General features: G+C 41.1%; 1 protein-coding gene across 1 annotated transcript in view; it reads left to right on the forward strand.

Moving 5' to 3' along the window:
* The window catches only part of slc12a2 (solute carrier family 12 member 2), a 244,971-nt gene that overhangs the window by 163,469 nt on the left and 56,616 nt on the right, over positions 1-24,886 (forward strand). Inside the window, 7 exon segments of the mRNA XM_085984420.1 lie at positions 3,730-3,837; positions 7,161-7,284; positions 8,428-8,529; positions 9,210-9,365; positions 16,105-16,204; positions 17,958-18,069; positions 19,693-19,833. Of these exon segments, the coding sequence (XP_085840546.1) occupies positions 3,730-3,837; positions 7,161-7,284; positions 8,428-8,529; positions 9,210-9,365; positions 16,105-16,204; positions 17,958-18,069; positions 19,693-19,833 (843 nt within the window).

Consider the following 24,886-nt stretch of genomic DNA (forward strand, 5'->3'; position numbering starts at 1 on the left):
GCTAGTACAAGAAACTTTTTTTTTTCATCCGGCACCGGCGTGGTGCCGGTTTATCAAAAAGTCCGGATTACAGAGAGGTGTAGTAAAAGGTACGAGAGCCCCGTACACAACAACAAATACAGGCGTCCCTGTTGCTTAGCAACAGGTGCAGGAACCCCATTACACAGCCACAGATCCAGGAACAGCTACTAATATGAAGTAAAACTTACCTGAACCTACTCCTGAATTTTGCCAGTTAAGAGATTTCTGGTTATTTAGGTGCTGGTAAATCGAGTGTTTCCTGTAGTTACCATTCTAAAATAAAAACAAAGTGCTGGAAATACTCAGCAAGTCAGACAGCATCTGTGGAGGGAGAAACAGAGTTAACTGAAACCGAGTGAACTCTGTTTCTCTCGCCACAGATGCTGCCTGACCTGCTGAGTGTTTCCAGCAATTTCTGTTTTTATTTCAGATTTCCAGCATCCGCTGGATTTTGCTTTTGTAGTAGTTAGTTCTTCTTGGGTAGTCCACCGGAACTGAGGATGGCTTGCGTCCACATTAAAAATGAGTTCTCAGGTGACCGAGTCCAATGCAGGACCTACAGTTTCTGTCACAGGTGGGGCAGACGGTGGTTGAAGGAGCGGGTGGGTGGGGTGCTTGGATTGACGAGCGCTCCTTGCGCTTGGCTTCCGCTTGCTCCCGGCGAAGAGACTCGGTGTTTGGCCACATTTAGTTATAACAGTTACTATTACTGTAATAACCTTATGCAAGTCTTTCTCCTCTTTCCCACACCTACCCCCTTTTTAAAAAAAAAAAAAAAAAAAAATGTAAGTTGTGGTGCTCATGACTTCAAAATCAGACCCTAAGCTTCTAAGCGTAACAGTGAGAGAACTCTTGTTTCTAAAGATTTGGATCTGAGCTACTGTTCATGCAATGGATAGAGTCACAATACCTTTCTGTTTACATTTTTATGTCTGGTTATGTTGTAACATTATTAATGAAACTGCCTCATCATAGCAAAATGCAATTTTGGCACATGTAAAAAAAAAAAAAAAAATTGGCATTGATTATCTCTGTCAGATAGAGAACAGAAGCATATCACCACAGTGAAAGTTATTCCACATAAACGTTGAGCTTAATAAAAAAAATTAAAAAAAAGAGGGGCAGTTTCCAGAACCCCCTCTGGAATAAGAACAAAAAGGCTGTCATTGAACTAGAAGGGAATTTTCCATTAAAATTGGAAGAAGGCCTTCTGGTAGTTACGTCCAAGTATTGCAGTACTGGAAGGTTATAGTCAAAACCTTGTGACATACATTATCACTTATAGATTGATTTGCTGTCTTCAGCTTTGTGTAGTAGAGGAACAAGTGTAGCAAAGGTTAAAATTAAAAGGAATTTATAACCGTTGTTGCACGTCCTTGAATCTAGCAGGCAAAACCAGGTTTTAACTGGCTTAAAAATAGAGGTAGGCAAGAGAATCTATTTTTAAACTGCCATTGTGCAGTTAGTGAACATGTCCAAATCCATTGTTTTAAAGCAGTGCTGCTTTTTCCCTATTACAGCTCATCTGTCTGACTCTTTTTAGTCTAAACATGCAATAACTGTTGTTGGACACTGGGCAAAACCAAGTTTGAGATGTAATAGAAACATAGAAATATAGAAGATAGGAGCAGGAGTAGGCCATTCGGCCCCTCGAGCCTGCTCCGCCATTGAATGCGATTATGGCTGATCATCCAAGTTCAGTACCCGGTACCTGCTTTCTCCCCATACCCCTTGATCCCTTTAACCTTAAGAAATATATCCAACTCCTTCTTGAATATATTTAATGAATTGGCCTTTACTGCCTTCTGTGGTAGAGAATTCCACAGGTCATGTAAGAATTCGAGATGTAACCGTAGAATACTTAAACATAGGTTCTCATTATTTGGTTGTCAATTTTTTTAATGCAGTTTTTATCATGGTGTCAGTATATATTAAGTATTCTTCCTTTATCTTGCTTTCTAATCAGTAGTATGCAGCACAACCAGGAAATTACAGGAATAACTTAGTTCCTATTAAATAGTGTTTTTTAAACTTTTCCATCTTGGTGAGAGGAAGAAGCCCTGCAGATAGTGATATCCTCCTGGGGGGACTTCCCTGCAAATATTGGCCCACTCTGAAATGTGCTAACTTCTGAAAAGTATCAGCTAACCAAAGGAAACAGTAGAAAACAATTTTTATTAGTAAACAGTGACAAAAATGATGCGCTAGTAAGTTGACAAATAAAGGGGGAATGAAGAAGTCTGATCTTGCAGCCCTAAGGTCTTCAGTTTGAAAATTATGCTTTAAACTGGACAATGATCCCTTTGAAACTAGAAACTTGCAAAGAACTGTTGCCTTCAGGAAGGGAGTGCAGAAAAATGTTGAACATGGATGGGGAAGCTATTTTTGATGGGAGTACTCCCTTCCTGTGCCTAAAAAGAGCATCTCCCACCCTCTCCCTGGGCAATCTTGGATTCTTTTGTATCAGTAAGTGCACTGTGCTCCTATAAACACGAGAGAAAGCTTTTCTCAAAAATACTGCCCAATTTGAACATGACGGACTCCAGTTTTCCCAAGTTTCAGGCTGATTCTTTCTGTAGACCCAGTGGCAGTTTATCACCACCATTGATCTCAATAAAGATGATGTTTACGCTCCTAAATGAGCTCTACATGTAGATGCATTTTGAGCTTGGTTTTCATAATCTACTGTTTTCCTTTGGTTAGTTGACACTTTCAGAAGTTAGGACATTTCAGAGTGGGTCAATATTTGCAGGGTGGTTTTTCCCCCCCCCCCCCCCCCCCCCAGGAGGATAGCATTTTCTGCAGGGGCTTCTTCCCCTCTATTACTTCACTATACAGTTCTCTGGGCACAAAGACATCTTATTTAATTATTCCTTTTTGATTCATTAAATGTTTTAGTGATGTTTAATTACCAATTTAACGTTCATGGAGGAGTAGAAAATGTGTACATGATGACAATGAAATGAAGTGTCTCTAATTGATACTTTGAAAAGCTGAAAATCAACTCTTGAAAGATCAGACAGTAGGACTGCAAGGACGCCTAATGGTGTTCAGTTATTGTCGGAGTACTTCAATAGCAACGCATCCTGTTTAAAAGAACAGGTGTGGCTTTTATGTTTGTAGATGACTCAGTCATTGTTGGGTGTTCTTAAAGAATTTATTATGGAAAGATGTTTCTAGAGCATTGTGCAAACCTGGGGCCTGGAGGAAAAGAATATTTATTTTGTTTGGTTTTTCCAACCCCAAAGCAGTTAAAGTGGCAGAATCTTGTAATTTATGCTTCCTGATAATGAAATTGTCCTGCACTTCTTGAAATGCTTTATTTGTCCACCTTTTGAGGTGAAATGCACCAGTTTTGGGAGACTCAATGAGCTATACATGTTTACTTATATTAATGATGACACATGGAAAGAAAGCTGCTCCCTTGCCTTCAGGAAAAGTTTATACAGTTTTTTGGTGCTAAACAAACCACTGCCATTTGTATATATTTTTCTAAAAGTTGTATCCAAATTAAGTGGATCCATTTTTTTTGTTAAACCTCAAAGGTTGCATTTTTGTGAATGTTGCGAGTAGTCTTAATTTGGTAAAATTAAGTCTGAAACAGCGGCCACATGTTCTAAGTAACCATTGGGCCTTTTCTCTAGCAATCCTTTTTTGGGAAATACTTGAGATTGAAACCTAATTCTAGTTTAACCTGGATTCTTTCAGGTCATGAGCATGGCGTCTGGATTTGGACCTTTGATTACTGCAGGAATCTTTTCGGCTACACTATCTTCTGCCTTGGCCTCGTTAGTGAGTGCTCCCAAAATATTCCAGGTAAGAAAACAACTCCTAATGTTTAGTGGAAAATAGAGAGAGATTTGGCTGTTCCTGATAAATGTAACTTTGAGTGATTTTTAACCTAAGGCTATTATCAGCTAATTTATTCAGTCAGTGGTTGATGAATGTTCTTGAAACATTATTTCATAAGTCTTCTGAATGATCTTACTGAGATGCCATTTGCTACAAGTGTAAAAGCTTGGTTTTAAAATGATTTCCTCATGTACTTGAAGAATGTTCTATATGCTGCAGTGAGAAACCAAGGAAACTATTGTCATTAAGTTTAATAATAATACTTTTCTGCAGATTTTTTATGTATGAATAATCCAACTTCAGTACACACAAACATGTAGCAGCAATAAGATATATAGTCTTCAGACACACATAGCTAAAGTTGCACATCACTATTGTATTGGGTACAAGTGTGGGGGGAAAAGTAAACGAACAAATGTTTCAGCTGCACTTCCTCTGGCACTTTCTTACAGCAGATGTAAGTTAGGGTGGTGGAAAAACAAACAAGGCTATCTAAGGGAATAGTCCAGTGCAAAATAGAGAGGAAAATAATTAGCAGCCAACACTGATTTCAGAAAGTAAGTTTGTGCTTGATGAACCTGATCGAACTCTTGATCAGGTGACAGATATGGTATATGGGAGAATTGCAGTGGATATGATGCACCTGGACTTTCGGGAAACCTTTGGCAATTGGCAGGAGACACATGGATAGGTGATGATAGCATAAAATCTGAACCAAAACACAGCATAAAATTAAATATAAATTAAGGTACTACAAGGCAGTAGCATAATTGAGATTTGCGTCGCTCTTCTAAATTGCGGAAGCTTTGGTCTTGTAGTTTGAAGTTGTCTTGACCTTTCAATGACCCGGGTAAGGAACTGGCCCCATTATAGCTGCTATATTCTACAACGAGCACATATGAGGTAGCCCTTTTGACTCATTTTAGCTCCATATAAGCCTACAATTCCCCATTGCAGCATCTAACTACATGTGTATATTACTATACAGGAGTGGGAGTACCAGCATGCTTGTCCAAGATATGATCTTTAAAATCTTTAGATATATTTTAATCAATACAACTATACAGCATAAAACTCGCATTTAATTTTTTTTAAAACATGGCATCCAAATTCGCTATGACATGACTGTGCATACAGTAAAGCTACTTTGCCGGAGCTCATTGCCAAAGATGAAAGGAGGAGTGTGCACTTTTTATCAATAATATAAACTGACAAGGATTTAGCTCTGAAGCTAATTTGGGGATTGTTAAACTTTTACAAAAGAAAAATAAATCAGCTGATTCCATTGTGTGGAGCCTTCAGTTTGCTAGGGTGCAGTTTATGAAAAAAAACAATTGTGGCTGCGTCTATGAATTTGCGAGTGATGCTGTGCAATGTTAGGATAGAGATTCCACTCCAGTGAGCAGGTCATGACTGGCGGTAACTTCATTCTTTTAGTAATGATCCTCCTTGTGATCGATTCGCCAGCCAGTGAAAACAAATCTCCTCTCTTTACTCTCTCTCAACCTTTCATAACTTTGAAAATATTATTAAATCCCCTCTTGGCTTTTTCTGTTCCAGTAAATATCATCTTATCCTTACAAAAAATGTTGTCTCTCTCCCTCTCTCTCCAGTTTCTTCCCCTCTATACATTTCTTCCTGTCTTTCCCCCCCCCCCCTCACCACACTGCATGTCAGCCGTGGCTCAGTTGGTAGCACCCTCGCCTCTGAGTCACAAGGTTGTGGGTTCAAGTCCCACTCCAGAGACTTGTGCACAAAAATCTAGGCTGCACTGTCGGAGGTGCCGTCTTTCAGATGAGACGTTAACCCGAGGCCCCGTCTGCCCCCTCAGGTGGTCGTAAAAGACCCCATGGCACTATTTTGAAGTGGTGCAGGGGAGTTATCTCTGGTGTCCTGGCCAATATTTATCCCTCAATCAATATAACAAAAACAAATTATCTGGTTATTATTACATTGCTGTTTGTGGGAGCTTGCTGTGCGCAAATTGGCTGCTGCATTTCCCACATTACAACAGTGACTCCACTTCAAAAAGTACTTTATTGGTTGTAAAGCGCTTCAGGACGTCTGGTTGTCATGAAAGGTGCTATATAAATGCAAGTCTGTCTGTCTTTATTTATTGTGAGCCTGAAAATCCATGACTGTTTCGGTGCATTCCTGTCATATCTTTGGTGGAGGTTCGCCAGGACCCGAATATGGCAGGTCTTGGCCTTGCTCTGAAGAATCAGCAACAGCCTGTTAGGGGCAGAGTTTGTAAATGGGTTTGAGGGTGCTCCGTATGTCCCTAATGGAGTGGGTGCTCACCATTGGTATGGTAATTGAGGGATTTTCCACTTGACCCTGTGAACTATGATTCTGCACCCCATCCCCCCACAGATTTTCAGGGAAAATCCATTTTTTGTTTTAACCTTAAAAATAAAATACAGAAACAAAATACTGCGGATGCTGGAAATCTGAAATAAAAACAGAAACAGCTGGAAATACTCAGCGGGTCAGGCAGCATCTGTAGAGAGAGAATCTACAGATGCTGCCTGACTGAGTATTTCCAGCATTTTCTGTTTTTCTTTAACATTTTTTGTTCTAATCTCTTTTGCCTTTGTATTTTATGTGTATCTTATCTATTTCATACTTGAATATCTCCCACTGCTTGCACACTGATCTGCCATTTTTACAACCAATTAATCTCGACTAGGTTCCTTTTCATTGCTTTTCAATAAACTAATTTCTAGCCCAATACCTTTTTATCTTGGACTTTTTTTTCTCATTTTCAATGTGAGCATAGTTAGTTTATGATCACCATTTCCTAAGGGTTTTATTTTCACATTGCTTACCTGTGCTGCTTCATTACCCAGAGCTAGATGAAACACCATCATCCTTCCTTTTTAGATATGCAACTTTTTGATTTAAGGAAACAGTCCTAAGAAGCCCACCTACTTTTGATCATAAACCTTTGTCTTAACCTAGTCCATCCTTAAAACACATCTGGATAAATAAAGATTTTACAGTCTCCGCCTTTCAGTGTTTGTAGCAATCCAGAAAATTGTGTGGTTTTAGTCCATTCCGAGATGCCTACTGGCGTTGAGGTGCTACCTTATGGGTGTTGTGATAAAAATCAAATCATCATGTGCAGCTCATCTACCAGCTCTCTTGGGGAAGTGTATGTGCCTTAAGGAGAATATAAATTTTATAAACTTCTCACAGCCTGTGTTTTAGTTTTGACACTTTATTTTATGCAGTGTTTTTTTTTTGAACAGCTGGACGACAGTAACAAATATGATTCTTTCCTTCAGGCTTTGTGTAAGGACAATATATATCCTGGTCTTCACATTTTTTCAGTTGGTTATGGCAAGAACAATGAACCATTGCGTGGATATGTTCTCACGTTCTTCATTGGTCTGGGATTCATATTAATTGGTTAGTCTATTTTGAAAACTACCAGCAGAATTGTAAAAACATAAAAATATTACAATTTTAATCTAATGGATTGCTTTAGCTTACACCTCCTATTAAGTACAATCAATTGTCTGTAATTGCACTGTGTCCAGGGCAAACACTTCACATCTGAGAAAGGAAAACTCAGCAAATTTTGACTTCCCTTCCTCCTGCAATCTCCAGTTTTAAAACATGACCACCACTACTTTTTAATTGACCTCTTCTGTCGCGGTGGTGTGCTGCACTATGGGCCTTGATCTGCACTTGGATTTCTCCATTTTTAAAAAAATAAGAAAATACTGATCATATCACTTGCTGTACTCTGGGCAAGCTTCATGGGAGAAATGCTTAGGAGCCTCGGAGGGAAATGCTGGATCCTTGGGTTGGGTGGGGTGGGGTGGGGGGGGGGGGGGGGCGGATGCAGGGTGGTCTCGGAGAAAGGGCGGAAGTGGTTGGTTCCAGAAGTGGAGACGAGGTTGGACAGAGTGGGCAAAGTGCTTGAAGTAGAGAATAATTGTATACCTGAAAATGGGCTGAAATTTATTACCCAATGATCCTCAACATTAGGAGCTCCCTACACTGGGGGAAAAGAAGAAATATCTTCACTTGTATAATCTTTCACATCCTCGGGACATTCCAAAGTGCTTCACAAAATTGCTTTTGAAGTGTACACTTTTATATAGGCAAATTACAGGTGTAGAAATTTATATTTGTGTATTTTGTTTGAACAGTGTAGTTTCTTGTGTAGTATGTACTGAAAGGGATAATGCATTTGAGCTAGTCTGTTTAACCTGTTGTATGAAATTTAAATCTGATTCTGACCAGAAGCAGCTTCTGTCTGTGTATGTGCACACAGATTTAATGTTTGAGAGATGGTATAGCACTGTCTCAAAGTGACACACATAGAATGGCTCACTTCTAAATTAATTTAAATGAAATTCAGTTGTGCTAAGTTATGATTTTGGGGGGGGTTGTAATATGTTGTGCTGTAGTTTGAATGTATATATTTCTATTATGTTTTGTGAAGTAAGTGGCAGTTTGTTAAATGTTTTTTGGGTCTGGCATTTGTATTTGTCATGGTTTTTCTACAACATTTTTTTTTGTTTTTGTGTGTTTACTTTTCAGCTGAGCTGAATGTCATTGCGCCAATCATTTCCAATTTTTTCCTGGCTTCATACGCTTTGATTAATTTCTCAGTGTTCCATGCTTCTCTTGCTAAATCTCCAGGTAAGAATTGAGTCAACAATGAGAAAACATCTGGATGATTGCAAATATTTGTATTTTGAGTGTAGTTGGTTACTTTAAATTAGTTGGAGGAGGAATGGTGTATTTCTCTGCCCATCAAGGTGAGGGTGGCTGTGCCAGGAATACGTTTTTGCATTTTAAACTGACTAGTATTTCCAGCTATACTAGCTGACCAACCAATGCCTGCTGAGCTCCTGGCAGTGGGTTCTGTGGAGATTTATTCAAAATACAAGAGAATACATTTTTCTCTTTCTGCCTCCCCACCTGGGGAAAAATTAGCACTATCATTTGAAGTAAGTGTCCAGCTTTTTTTTAAAGAATATTTTTATTTTGATAAGGCCTCTCCAGTTTTCTGTCTCTTGCACCTTTACCAGTTGCCAGATGAGCTCAATAATCAACTTGTATTCACCCATTATTAAGGTTAGCATAGAGTTAACACTATCCTGTAAAATGGTGACTGATTTGCTTTAATTCTAAGGATTTTGTCTGTGTGGCTTACTTAGCCCAATGTCTATGACACTTAATGCATGCAGCCTGCAGCTATTGTCCTTTTACAGATCTTAAACTTTACTAAATTAAGTAGAGCTTGGGTTGTTGCTTTGCATCCCAAAATCCTACAACATACCTGTACTTAATGACTTATTTCTTACTTTTGTACTTAGGCTGGCGACCTGCATTTAGATACTATAACATGTGGATTTCATTGATTGGTGCTATCTTGTGCTGTGGAGTAATGTTTGTCATCAATTGGTGGGCAGCGCTATTGACAAACGTCATTGTCCTTGCTTTATATATCTACGTCACCTACAAGAAACCAGGTAAGGTTAATGCAAACCAGGTGTGGACAAGGTTTTTCCATTTTTTGTGCCCGTTTGTTTGACTATAACTTGCGTTTATAGAGCATCTTTAGAGAAACTTCCAAAAGCACTATTGACCATGAAAAATGAACCTCTCCTGATAGCTCAACGAGTTTATCAAGTGAGCAGGAGAGCCAGTATGAAGCAGGAAGATCCAGGTTTAATTCCCATTCTGTAATGAGTTAGATGAGCTGAGCCGGGGCAATAGTAGAGATGATTTGGACTTGGATTGAGAAGGGCAAAATTGTCTTAGACTCCTGCTCTTAATCATTATCCACTACATAGCACTCAAAATACGCATTCATGTTGCAAGTGGATGAGATGATATGCCACATGCAGTTGAATAGCCTGTCTTGCCACTTGCTGTTTAGGCCTACACATGAATAATGGCCAATTAGGCGAGTACTCGAGGGTGACCATTGCCTGTGGAACCATACTCCAGCAAGGAGTCGGTGCCTTTTTGGAAAGGATGAAGGAACATTTGGAGAGATTTTTTTTTTTAAATGTTGGTTTGGCAGTTTTTATTACTTAGACTGCTATAAGACCTTGTTTAAAAGCATGGAACAGGCCTGTCAATTTTCCTGAAACATTACCTGTGACCAGATGTTATGTCTGCTAACTGTTTTTAGTTATCAATGCTGTTCTAACAGTTCATTGCAGTTTACACAATAGTACTGAAGAGTGGTGTCTATTGCACTGCAACTGTTTTTCTAGTGCAATGTCTAGAGTTTAATTCTCCTGTAACTGTTGCATATGAATGCCATCATATGCTCGTCATTCTTGTTACACAAGGTAAAAGGAATGGTTCTACAAAACGGTATGTGAAGTAAATCTCTACAAATAAAATGGAAGGTTTAGCACAATATTTTGATTTGATGCACTTCCTGGGTAATTTTTTGGTTCTTCAAATTTGGGCTAAATTTGTAAACTTTTTGTGAAGTTCTCTTAGTGTGGGTGGTACTGGTTTTCTGTATGATTGATTGGATCTTTATTTAAGAATCCTTTTATTCTTTCATTTAAAAAAAAAAAGTCTGACACTACAGAAGTGTGGTGTTATTGTCTGTAGGTAGTTGTCATGTATATAACTTAATGCTGTTTTTAAGATTTAATGAACTTCATAAGTAACGTTCTGTGTGGCTGTGGTTTCCAAAAGTCAGGTTGAGACTTCTGCTAGAGTTTGAGTCTTCCAAATGTTTTCAGTTCCTTTTGTCTGATTTCTAGTTCATAGCTTGTAAAACTAATCAATGATTTACAGGATTGTCAGATGACTGCTCTTGGTAACCAGGTAACTTGATGTAGCCTGTAATTGAAGATGGGATAATGGCACTGTACATGAGTGCTTAAAAATTTCCAGATTTCTGTTAAGAATACTGGTTCAATAATAGTAAAAATCAAAATCCCTTGGTGTTGCTTTCTAATTCGTCAGCTACTAATTCATTCCAACATTCTCCACGTACTACAACACTAATTCCCGATAATCAGCGGGGAAAACCATATTGGGAATTGCTTTTAAAATCATTTGAGCATTATTATGGTACTAGACTGCTGCTCATTTGATCTTCCGTTTTCAATTATTGTATAAAGCTACATTTGACCTGCCACATCCAGTCGTGAATGGTGGTGGACAATTAAACAACTAACGGGAGGAGGAGGCTCCATGAATATTCCCATCCTCAATGACGGAGCCCAGCATGCGAGTGCAAAAGACAAAACTGAATCGTTTGCAACCGAATAGATGATCTATGTCAGCCTCCTCCTGAGGTCCCCACCACCACAGAAGCCAGTCTTCAGGCAATTCGATTCACTCCACATGATATCAAGAAATGGCTGAGCGCACTGGATACAGGAAAGGCTATGGGTCCCGACAACATCCCAGCTGTTGTGCTGAAGACTTGTGCTCCAGAACTAGCCGCACCTCGAGCCAAGCTGTTCCAGTACAGCTACAACAATGGCATCTACCCAACAATGTGGAAAACTGTCCAGGTATGTCATGTTCACAAAAAGCAGGACAAATCCAATCTGACCAATTGTTGCCCGATCAGTCTACTCTCCATCAGCAAAGTGATGGAAGGTGTCGTTGGCACTTACTCACCATTAAATCTGCTCACCAATGCTCAGTTTGGGTTCTGCCAGGACTACTCGGCTCCAGACCTTATTACACCCTTGGTCCAAATATGAACAGAAGAGCTGAATTCCAGAGGTCAGGTAAGAGTGACTGCCCTTGACATCAAGGCAGCATTTGACCAAGTGTAGCATCAAGGAGCCCGAGTAAAATTGAAGTCAATGGGAATCTGGGAAAATGCACCATTAGCTGGAGTGATACCTAGCATAAAGGAAGATGGTTGTAGTTGTTGGAGGTCAATCATCTCTGCTCCAGGACATCGCTGCAGGAGTTCCTCAGGGCAGTGTCCTAGGCCCAACCATCTTCAGCTGTTTCATCAATGACCATCCCTCCATCATAAGGTCAGAAATAGGGATGTTTGCTGATGATTGCACGGTGTTCAGTTCCATTCGCAACTCCTCAGATAATGAAGCAGTCCATGCCCGAATGCAGCAAGACCTGGATGACATTCAGGCTTGGGCTGATGTGTGGCAAGAATGTTACTTGCCACTTAAGTGGCAGGCAATGACTACCTCCAACAAGCGAGAGTGTAACCACTGCCCCTTGGCATTCAACGGCATTACCATCACTGAATTCCCCACCATCAACACCCTGGGGGTCACCATTGACCAGAAATTTATTTGGACCAGGCACAAATACTGTGGCTACAAGAGCAAGTTGGAGGCTGTGTATTCTTTGGCGAGTGTCTCACCGCCTGACTCCCCAAAGCCTTTCCACCATCTACAAGGCACAAGTAAGGAGTATGATGGAATACTCTCCACTTGCCTGGATGAGTGCAGCTCCAACAACACTCAAGGAGCTCAACACCATCCAGGACAAAACAGCCTGCTTGATTGGCAGCCCATCCACCACCTTAAACATTCAATCCCTGCAGCACAGTGGCTATAGTGTGTACCATCTACAAGATGCACTGTAGCAACTCGCCAAGGCTTCTTCGGCAGCACCTCCCAAACCCGCGAGCTCTACCACCTAGAAGGACAAGGTCAAGAGCAGCAGGTGCATGGGAACACCATCACCTGCAAGTTCCACACCATCCTGACTTGGAAATATATCGCTGTTGCTTCATCGTCGTTGGGTCAAAATCCTGGAACTCCATCCCTAACAGCACTGTGGGAGTACCTTCACCACAAGGACTGCAGTGGTTCAAGAAGGCGGCTCAGCACCATCTTCTCGAGGACGATTAGGGATGGACAATACATGCTGGCCCAGCAACGCCCACATCACAGGAACGAATTTAAAAAAATAACCAGTTGTCACCCTACCCATTGGGTTCCAAGCATTTTACCAAATCTTCAAAGATCTTCAGAATCACATGAGCACAGTGAATGTCTGCTGTGTGTATAATCTAAATGTGATAGATGTCTGTCAGAACTACTTAACATTCCTGTTAAGGACCCAGAAGGACTGCTGTAAAAGTTGAGTAGATCCTACAGGAGTGCATCCACTGAGATTAGGTCCAGATTATTAATCGAGTTGGTGCCATGGCTACTGAAGTCAGTTAAGACCATCCATTGACCTATTGATACTGGCTGAGGTTGGCTTCCCCTGCTAAATTGAAGTCCTCTTCATACTGTGGTTTCAGATTACGCCCTTGGATCAGCTTGGTGCAGCCTGGTTCTTAGCCTGAATGGAGCACTTGCTGGGACTCCATGGGTGTTGATTTCCAATTACTAGCCTCATACCACTTGTAAGACTCTTGACTGTCTTTGGCTTGGCCTCAGAAAAGTTTCTTTCCTGTTGCTGGGAGGAGATGAAAATGGTCACAATATGGACTGATACCTATATCATTACCAGTTTTCCTTTTATTTGCTTCCTTGCTTTTTGGGGAATGTTTTTCTTCACAATCGTGAAATGCTTGGTACCATGCAGTACTGATGCTCATGCCTTTAATGTTAGATGAAAATCTCTAATAATGGATCTGCTAAATGCCCTCCAAACTAGATACCTCCTTGTCTGAGGACATTTTAATTGGGGAGTAAGTCATCCCTGTCCCTGAATACAACCTTTATCCTCTCCCTAAATGCATTGAATAAACTTTCAGCTATTTCTTGATTTTTTAGCAAATGAAATGGTAAGAACCAACGTCATCACTTCAATGCCTTTTAGCAGCAAGGACTCTGGGCACACACATCAACTCTTGATTGCAGGGAGCTCCTCCTGAGTGCTGGTGCCAGGCTCTTTTGCCGGCACCCTGCTCCCTGGTGGCCCAACAGGGCCCCGGTTCGCGCTGCGCAGGGTCCCTCTTTACTAAGGGGAGAGAAGCCTACAGTACCGCAGCGCTACATGCCGACGCAGCACATAGTGCCGTGATATTGAACTGGAGCACCCCAAGAGGGAGGGGGAGCGCTTCCAGTAGCGTCCCGCCTGCTTGGGGTGCTACCATTCAATTTCGGGCACAGGGACGCTAACTTTTTTGGGGCGCTAAGCCAATTTTTCCCCATATAAGTTTTTTTTACTTTTTAATATCAACAACGTTATCCTTGGGAGGTCTAGTGTAACTAGCAATAATTGTTAGAACACGAACACAGTAGTTGGGCATCAGCAAACCAAAATGTGGTTGTGACAATTTGGAAGGCTAATTGAGGTAATTTACCTGCAGGTCTAAACACAGATTGTGGTACTGAACAACTTGAACATCAGTTTAAATGTCAATCTATAATGCGACTTGTATTGTTACCTAAAGTAAGCAAGATTATTCAGTAGTTCTTGCATTATTATCTCATGTACATTTTATTGGCATTTTACACATTGAATTTCACCTCTGTTCTATAAATTGTAAGTGGGCTATGTCGTTGTGGGTGTAAATATAGTTAACCTGAGAAAAGGTACTTGAAACCAAACCAAACACTACTTTTTAATTTAAAATAACTTTTTGAATCAGTGAACCTCTTTGTACTTAATTGTTCTCATAATCTTAAAGTAGAAAGGATTATGTTGCCAATTTTGTAGAATTTACTTTACAAAGTAAAGGGAATCATCAGTTTTCTGGGTTGTGACGTTTTTCTTTGGTTGCAATATCAACACGTGTGGAGTGTTATTCTTCTGAAACTTTTTTTTCATCTTTGTTGCTTTCATTTATTTTATAGCCACTGTCAAACATAGAATATTCAGACATAAACCAGAGTCCTTCATTGTTTACTGGGGGAGGGGGAAAAAACTTCCCTCTCAGTTCTCTTTCCCTCACCCCCTCCCCCACTGTAACAATTGTGTATCAACTGGGGAAAAATTGCAACTAGGTTGTGTAACTCAAACTGCTCCCAAACCTTTTGGGAAACCGTGCTTCCTGCTATTTGCTCCTTGTCTATAGTTTAAGGGGGAAGAATCTGCAGCAGTTGTCAATTGTGGGTTTAGCATAATTGTAAGTACTAGAAATACAGTTCCTTTTTAGCAGTTATTTTTCAATTCTGACCTACGCTTTCCTGAGATGAAAAATAAATCCCTTTGTTAGTTTATACGTAGCAATTTCCTCACTGATGTTAAAAGCAGGCAAAGTAATCCCTTTACTTTGCTAGGACTTGGATCTGTGCCAGTTCCTCTATAGCTGTGCAGTCAACTGGATGTCCCCGAACCGCCCTTCGCAGCCTGACTTAGATTTTGAGAGTTGTGGCAAATGTCAAAAATGATGGGCTCGATATTCTGTTTGACACTAGTGGATCCTAAAGGATATTGGATCCCCAAGGGACAGCAGGAATTGGGAACGCATTACTGTAAATATTTGATTTGACAAAAATGCTTAGAAAAAATTCAAAAGGTTGACTGTTCTACACTGTTCCTTGGAAGTTGTGTGTTTTGAGCCATCAGGTTGCTCGTCACTTATCGTCCCTTGGATAGATTTGTTTTGGGCCAAATAGTTGAAAGGTTCAGGTGAACATAGCAGACTTAAAGGGCAAGAGGAAGGGGAAAATTATACCACCTAACCTGTCTAGGTCAAATGTGCTTCATCCCTTTAAAGTTCAGTTTAGAGTTATTCCATCTAATTTCCCCACCCCCACCCCGTGTTCTCTTTCTTCTCTTGCTCCTCTTTCTCCCCTCAGTCTCTCGCTCCTTGCTTGCCTCTTGTTCTCTCACCACCATCCCCCCACTACCACTACTTTCCTACAAGCTAGAGGATGACACCTGGTGGTGAGATGTCTGTGCAATACACACTTATAAGAAAAGTTGTTCGTTTTTTTTGAATAGTTGAAAAGATCCTGATATGTAATGGCTTAGTGCCTAATAATGTGAACTCCGATTTAGCATTAAACTCGCTGGCATTTATCATACTGTACAAAAAAGGCAATAGGGCGTAGTGTATATGTAAATAAAAAGACCGCATCAATGGTATTTATCAAAGAATGCAGCATTCTCAGATGTAACAGGAAGTCACCATTAATGCAGCAGCATGTAGCCAGGGTGAAAAGGGTTGGCTAAGGTAGAATGAGACTCTGTTCTATAAGGTAGACAGTAAGTAGGTGTGTAATAGATAAGAAAACCTGCAGTGTTTTTCATTACAGCTTGTTACAGGATCTAATTTATCTGAACAATTAAAACTGCAAGAGTAGTTTTAGTTATACTGAACTCAAAATATTTCTTCCACAGATGTTAATTGGGGCTCCTCCACACAGGCTTTGACTTATTTGAATGCCTTGCAGCATGCCATTCGTCTTACAGGAGTGGAGGACCACGTGAAGAATTTCAGGTAATTGCAGGGGGGGAGCTAATGTTTATAACTGAAGTCCATCTGAAGTAGACTATTTTTCAGGCTAGAATAAAATCTATAACGCAGTTGCAGTAACAGTAACCATGACAATTTTAAAATGATTTATAGAAAGTACTTGAGTTCGACTTTGAAACTAATCACAGGGAATACTGGGCACATGGTCACATTTATTAATGATGCAGTTGTATATTGCATTGACGCACTTTGATAATTTGTATAGCAACAGAATAAATTATATATTTGGTAAGTCTATGCAAATATATTAGTTTTGAGCCCACGGTTGTATCTTATCAGCTTTACTTGGTTAATTAGTACTTGTAAACCAACATGCTTATCATTGTCCTTGTCGTGACACAAGATATGGTGATGTTTTCATTGTTTTAGAAAGATAACTGGAATGATGGAAAGTAGAACACGGCAAGGTGCCCAACAGTAACATATACTAGCAGATGAACCTTGTTGATGGTGAATGTTTGCTATATTGGCTTAAGTTTACAGATTTCCCTAGAAATTGTAACAATTTGAAAAATCAATTGTTCTTTGAAAGCATAGAATCAATTCTATAGCGTGCACCTGTGTACAGGACCTGCAAACTTGGGGATGGGATCTGTGCACCGGTCGGTACACTAGATTTTGCCAGCTGATGTAAAAAAAAAAGTGATTTTTAGGTTAATAATATAAATGCTGCATTTTACAGTAAATGCTTAATTTAGGTGAAAAGAAAATCAGCCTTTTTGCCTTGAATTGGCAAATTCTGCAAAATAGTGTGCGCTAGGTTTTATGGCGGTGCTGAAACCTGAAAGTCTCTTGGGTGTAATTTTTGGATGCACGATCTTTCATTCTATTTAAATTACCAATTGTATCTCCTGTAAAGCATATTGATGAATATTTGTCTTGTTTTCTTAATTTCAAAACTTGCAAGATCTAAAATCATGACAACCAATATTTCCTGTAAGCTGCGCTTTGTTCTGCGCAGCCTGTTTCTTTGAATGCGCGGTCCCTTTAAATTTCTGCGCATGTGTGCTATTTACAATTGGAAAACCCGGTGAGCAGTCTGCGCAGGACCTTGCAGATTGCTGCGCGAACATGCAGCTCAGAGGGAACATTGGTCACAACAACTTGCATTTATATAGCTCCTTTAGCGTAATAAGAGCATCACAAGACACTACACGAGCGTAATCTGACGAAAATTGACACCGAGCCACATTGAGATATTAGGACAGGCTATCAAAAGCTTGGTCAAAGAGGTAGGTTTTAAGGGGCGTCTTAAAGGAGGAGAGTACGGCGGAGAGGTTTAGGGAGGAATTCCGGACCTTGGGGCTTAGGCAGCTGAAGGCACAGCAGCCAATGTGGCGCGATCAAAATCGGGGATGTGCAAGAGGCCAGAATTGGAGGAGTGCAGAGATCTCGGAGGGTTGCAGGTAATGTTCCCTCTAATTTCTTTGTGTGCGCGGTTCCTTTAACAGGATGTGTGACCCATTCAAAGTTTTGCACATGTGTGAAATTTCACGTTTGAAAAGCCGATCCCAGCCTGCATGGGCCCGGCAGACAGCTGTGCAGCTTAGCGGGAACGTTAATTGTAGGGCTGGAGGTTTGTTACAGAAATATGATGGGGCGAGGCCATGGAGGGATTTGAACGCCAGGATGAGAATTTTAAAATCGAGGATGTATTAGTGTGTTACTAAGTTCTATGTTGACTCTATTCTAAACTGCTACTGTGTGTTTTTTGCAGGCCCCAATGCCTATTAATGACCGGTGCTCCTACATCCCGTCCAGCTTTGCTCCATCTTGTTCATGCCTTCACCAAAAATGTTGGACTAGTGGTCTGTGGACATGTTCATACGGTGAGTTCAGTCGATGAACTTATTTTTAATTAAAGCAGATTTTCACATCTCATTAGTTTGCTGTCAATGGGGGGCCAACATATAACCGACAAAGTATGCAAAGGCTTTATAAATCCCTAATGGAGTGGTTGAATGATTTCTTTGATAAGCACAGTTCTTTCTCCTCTTGGATATCGGGTTTGCATCCAGTTTATATTGAAGGGATAAAAGTTTTCCTTTCTCTTCAGGCTGTAAAGATTTTATAAATGTGGGTAGCACAAAATATGTTAATTCTGCATTAATTTGCCAGGTTCTTTTGCAATGGCCACAGGAATTGTGGATAAATGTGAGGTTATCCACTTTGGTGGCAAAAACAGGAAGGCAGATTATTATTTGAACGGCAATAGACTGGGAGAAGGGGAAGTGCAAAGAGACCTGGGTGTCCTTGTGCACCAGTCGCTGAAGGTAAGCATGCAGGTGCAGCAGGTGGTTAAGAAGGCAAATGGTATGTTGGCCTTCGTAGCGAGAGGGTTCGAGTACAGGAACAAGGATGTCTTGCTGCAGTTGTACAGGGCCTTGGTGAGACCACACCTTGAGTATTGTGTGCAGTTTTGGTCGCCTTATCTGAGGAAGGACGTTCTTGCCATGGAAGGAGTGCAGCGAAGATTCACCAGGCTGATACCTGGGATGGCAGGAATGACGTATGAGGAGAGATTGTGTCGATTGGGCTTATACTCACTGGAGTTTAGAAGATTGAGAGGGGATCTCATCGAAACCTATAAAATTCTGTCAGGCCTGGACAGACTAGATGCAGGAAGCATGTTTCCGATGGCAGGGGAGTCCAGAACCAGGGGTCACAGTCTAAGGATAAGGGGTAAGCCATTTAGGACTGAGATGAGGAGGAATTTCTTCGCCGAGAGTGGTGAACCTGTGGAATTCTCTGCCACAGAGGGCGGTGGAGGCCAGTTCATTAAATATATTCAAGAAGGAGTTAGATATATTTCTTACGGCTAAAGGGATCAAGGGATATGGGGAGAAGGCAGGGACAGGGTACTGAATTTGGATGATCAGCCATGATCTCATTGAATGGCGGAGCAGGCTCAAGGGGCCGAATGGCCTACTCCTGCTCCTATCTTCTATGTTTCTATCCCAGCAAAGAGCCAAAGGCTTCAGCATGGGAGGGGAAAAATTGGTAAATAGCAGGCAGTGAATGATAATCGTTTGCCCATGGTAAGCTTCAAAAATATTTTTACAGCTGCCTTGTTTATAAAGCCAGGAACATGGACATATAGAGGATAGTCAAAGACAATCTTGATTCATCTGAATAGCCCCAGTGTTCAGAAGCAGAATTCATAATTCCTCTTTCACTCAGTTGATTTTCTTGCCAAATACCTGTCCAGCTCCCTCATAGCATTACTGGTCATCAGCCCCCATTGACTTCCTGGTCAGTCCACTCCAATCAGATGTATTCTCCGTTATGATTTCCACAAGTCTGCTAGCATTTCAAATTTGTTTGTTCAACTTCAATCCTGGTCGATTGGTGCCAGTTCACTTCATGAGAAACCCAAGCCTTGTGTCCTAATGCTTAGTCTTTTTTTAAGATTTAATGCAGTTTTATGAAATCTACATATTTGTTCCCATTAGGGGCCTCGCAGGCAAGCTTTGAAGGAAATCTCCACTGATCAGGCTAAATACCAACGGTGGTTAATCAAAAACAAAATGAAAGCCTTCTATGCGCCTGTATATGCAGAAGATCTGCGTGAGGGAACACAGTTCTTGCTGCAGGTAAGTTATTTTTGTGTATTAACAGATTTACTTGGTGTAAGTTGGGTGTTTTTCTGACATGGATTTATAGTTATTCAGCTTTATAATACCTCATGGGGGGAATCTAAAGGTGCATAGGTTACCTTTACCCCCCCCCCCCCACCCCCCTGTATTGACTGTTGGGTAATAAATTGGGTGAATCACTCTTCTCTTGTAGTTAAATGGAGTCTTTGAATACCCTTGAAAGACTCCATTTAGCTACAATTCAAAATTGAAGACAAGCTAAACACACAACGTGTACACATCCCACATCTGCCAATCTTTATATTTGTGGCAAATTGTGAACGTGCAGCAGAAATTGTCATGTGCCAGAATCTTTGATTAGGCAAAGATGAGCTGAGCTTTTGATATTTCAAAAATTTTAAATTATGAAAGTTCATATATACTGTGCAAGTGTGTTTAATTCTATTTGTGTTTGCTTCATTTCACCTTAAACAATAATGCTCACTTCGAGATCAGATGTGTAAGGTTCAAGAACTTTCTTGACTCCAGTTAGTGTATAGATTTTTGGTTTAATGGTGCCACTGCATTAATTGCTGTTGCTCAACATTTTCTTTAACAGTGTGATTATTTTCAAAATACAGTTGACCCAGTAAAGAAAGAACAAACTCTCATTTATATAGCACCTTTCGCAACCTCAGGATGTCCCAAAATGCTTCACAGCCAATTGAGTACTTTGAAATAACAATTTCCAGCATCTGCAGTATTTTGTTATTGAATGAGTACTTTGAATGTGGTCACTGTTGTAACGTAGGGGAATGGTAATATAGTAGCAGAATAATGTAGCTCAGGGTGAGACTGTTTGATTTACATGCACTTTACATAAGTTTAATTTAGTCTGCTCCAGCAATTTGGTTGGAAATTATGCTAACTCCCACCTCCCAAAAATTGCTAGTTTAGCCTCCTAATGGGCAATCTTCAGAAGGGGTATCATGCCTGAGGTTGACACAAAACTATGCCCTCTGTTCACTATTAAAAGGAACTCAGTGGTGTAGCATTGGTGATGGGGTTCAGGTTTTCATCTATACTTTCCCCCCATGGTATTGTTATCCATTTTCTAATGTTGTCCATCTCCTCGGGGAGGGGAGAAGGAAAAGGGGATGATGAGGAATTGGAAGCTGTATTACCAGGCTGCTCCTGTGTAGCTCGTGTCAGCTGGTTAAAGAACAGAACCAACAGAGAGCATGCTACCTGCCCTCTTAATGGGGAAATTGTGCATTACTTAAAAGAAACAAAATAGCCACTTAAAATTTAGATTGACATTTTATTTAAAGTACAAATCTTTGCGTGAAACTTAGTTTTCAAAGCCCACCCAGATATAAATATTGGTGCAAGAAACTCAAAAAATTGTGACTGGATGATGATGGTGATAATCCATCGAAACATTTTGGATGCCATTTTGACAAATGTCAAGATTCTGAATACAAGGCATGGATAGTTGCAGAATACTAATTTCTTGTTAGAAACTACAGTGTGAATACTGAATGTTTACTCCCCACTTTGTTTCTCTCACTCTCTTTCTTGCTCTTTTTCTCTTTCCCCTTTCTGTGTGTGTGTGTCTCCCTCTCTTTCCCCCCCCCCCCCCCCCCTTTGTCTTTCTCTCTAACCTTTCTCTCACTCGTGCTCATTTCCCCCCCCCCCCCCCCCCCCCCACAGGTGGTATTTTCATCTTCACCACTTGGGCAGTAAATGGAAATAAAAATCGGGCGGGTTCAGTAACGGGCAGATGATCTGCTCTGCTATTTTACCGCCCAAGCATTGAAGGTGAAAAATACCCCAATCTTGTCTTCTCGCACTCAAAATATTCTTCTATGCCCTCTTTAATCTCATCTCATCAATGAGATCAACCTTTTGATCCTTTGTCCCTATTCCCAATAAGCTCCTAACCACCCAGCTTCCCTTCCTGACCCCCATGCTAGTTGACTTTGTAAGTGGTTCCCTCTGTACAGAAACTGCCCTCCTCCCTTTCAAAACTGCTGTCATTACCTTCTCAAATATCCCACCCTTGACCCCTTCTGTCTTTGCTAACTACTGCTCAATCTGTCAACGGTTATCACTTTGATCAGCCTGCAATAAAGTAGCAGACTTTTGTGTGTCCATTTTGGGCTCCAGATGAGGGATGTTAAGGCTGGGGAATAAAATACTTTCCTTTTGGGTACTTGATGTCTTTATCAAGCACTCCCAGGATAGGTATAACATGGAAGGATGTAATATACATGGACTTTCAAAAGGCCTTCTCAAAGGTATTGCATAGTAGATTCATGACTACGGTCATAGCATATGGAGGCAGGGGACAAGTAGCAGAATGAAAAGAAAACTGGTTACAAAACAGAAAACTGAGAGTAGGGGTTAAAGGTAGTTATTCAGACTGGTGGAAGTGATGTTCTACAGGGATTGGTGCTGGGACCACTGCTGTTCACTATTGACGTAAATGATTTGGACTCTGGAATCGGAAATACTACATCAAAATTTGAGGACCAAATTGGGGGATATAGTTAATGCTGAGGAAAACTGCCAAAATACTAGAAGACGTTAACAAACTTGCAGAATGGGCATATAAATGGCAAATGAACTTAAATATACGCAAGTGTGATGTGGTGCATTTTGGTACTTGGAAAATGAGAGTCTAAATGGGATAAAGGTACAAAGGGATCTAGAGGTACAGATTCACAAATCATTAAAAGTAGCAACACAGGTTAACAAAGCCATAAAAAATGCAAACTAAGTACTGAAGTTCATTTCTAGAGGAATAGAATTGAAAAGTGGCGAAGCAATGTTAAATTTGTATAGAACCTTTGTTGGACCACACTTGGCGTACTGTGCACAGTTCTGGTCTCCATATTGCAAAAGGATACAGAAACACTGGAGAACATGCAAACAAGATTTACAAGGATGATACCATAACTGAGGGGGTACAACTACCGGGAAAGACTGAACCGGCTGGGGCTCTTTTCTTTAGAAAAGATAAGACCGAGAGATGACCCGATAGAGGTCTTCAAGATTATGAAGAGGTTCGATAGGGTAGACATAGAGAAGATGTTTTCGCTTGTGGGGGAGTCCAAAACTAGGGGCCATAAATATTAAAGATAGTTAATAAATCCAGTAAGGAATTACGGAGAAACTTCTTTACTCCGAGTGGTGAAATTGTAGAACTCGCTACCACATAGTGGTTGATGCATTTAAGGGGAAGCTAGATAAGTACATAAGTGAGAAAGGAATACAGGAAACTTTGTGCTATCCAGCACCCACGGGACCGAGCTGCTGCCGTTGCCTGAAAACTGCCATACTCTCCAGAGTTAATGTTGAGAGATATGGAGATTCTTATCTCCGTATTTGACAACAAACACTGTTGCTTAGCAACAGCTTCTAAACACTCGGGCGTGGCCCTAAAGCTCTGTAGCTGAAGCTGTTGCTATAGCTACAGACCTTGCACAGCTTGACTGTTCAAACAAAGCAAAAAAAACAAACAAAAAAAGAATAAAAAACGGCGGCTGATTTTTGCCGGTGGCTCCAGATTGCCGGATAGCTCACCTCCGGATAGCACACAGTTTCCTGTAGAAGGATATGTTGGTACAGTGAGATGAAGTATGGTAGAAGGAAGTTCATGTGGAACTTAAACACCAGCATATACCAGTTGGGACGAATGGCCTGTTTCTGTGCTGTAAAATTCTATGAACTGCCTTTTTTAATACATTCCTAATTTGGATATTGGGAGCCAGTATTGATGCTGTTAAATCTATTTTCCATAGCCTGGTAGCAGGTTCATAGACCTAGGTAAAACTGGATCTACAAGTCTGCCACCAGGCAGTGGGAAACAAACTGTACAGGGCACTGGTGAGACCACACCTCGAGTACTGTGTACAGTTTTGGTCGCCTCATCTGAGGAAGGATGTTCTTGCCATGGAGGGGGTGCAGCGGCGATTCACCAGGCTGATACCAGGAATGGCGGGAATGACCTATGAGGAGAGACTATGTAGTTTAGGGATGTACACACTGGAGTTTAGAAGATTGAGAGGGGACCTCATAGAAGTGTATAAAATTCTGACAGGTCTAGACAGACTGGATGCAGAAGGAATGTTTCCCTTGGCGGGTGAGAACAGAACTAGAGGACATAATTTAAGGATAAGGGCTAAACCATTTAGGACAGAGATGAGGGGGAATTTCTTCACTCAGAGAGTGGTGAACCTGTGGAACTCATTGCCACAGAGGGCAGTGTACGCCAGCTCATTAAATATATTTAAGAGGGAATTAGATATATTTCTACGGGCAAAAGGGGTTAAGGGTTACGGAGAGAAGGCGGGGACGGGATACTGAATTAAAGGATCAGCCATGATCTCATTGAATGGCGGAGCAGGCACGAAGGGCCGAATGGCCTACTCCTGCTCCTATCTTCTATGTATCTATGTAACACACACATACTGGAAGGTGTGCTGCACATGATGCTTGGCTCCTGGAATCAGAATAAAAAATATGGAAGTAACTACATTCTCTTTGATCTGCCCCAGCTATGCTATGTGCCTCAGCGCTAACCTTGAGTACCCTTTGTACCAGTGAGACAACTTTTCCGTTTACCACACCAGCCATCCTGTGGCCTGTGAGTTAGATTGCCAATTAGCGCATCACTGCCCCATATGTGGCTCTATCAATTACTCATAAAAGACTGAGAGTTAAGAGAGTAACTAAAGGCTTTTATTAACAAAAGAATGAAGGTCTGCCTCGAGTGGTCGACCGGTCCAGAAATACAAAGGGCTGGGGAGCAGTCACCTTTATACTAGGACTTGTGGGAGGAGTCAGCCGAGGCATGTCCAGGCATGTACACAGTGGAATACAAACAGTGGTTTACCACATTCACCCCTTGTTTAAAATTGAGTCCGGCGGGGTGAAGTGTATTAAAAGTTAGTGTATTGGAGTCTCTCCGGAGGTCTTGTCTGCCGCTGTGATCGGCGTGGCGACGGCAGGTGTAGTGGAGCTTCCGGCGTCGAGTCCTGCGTAGGCTGTGGCACAGGCGCGTCGT

This window comes from Somniosus microcephalus, chromosome 1 (assembly GCF_052327205.1).
Source record: "Somniosus microcephalus isolate GS21.2 chromosome 1, FLI_Smic_1.0, whole genome shotgun sequence".
Lineage (NCBI taxonomy): Eukaryota > Metazoa > Chordata > Chondrichthyes > Squaliformes > Somniosidae > Somniosus > Somniosus microcephalus.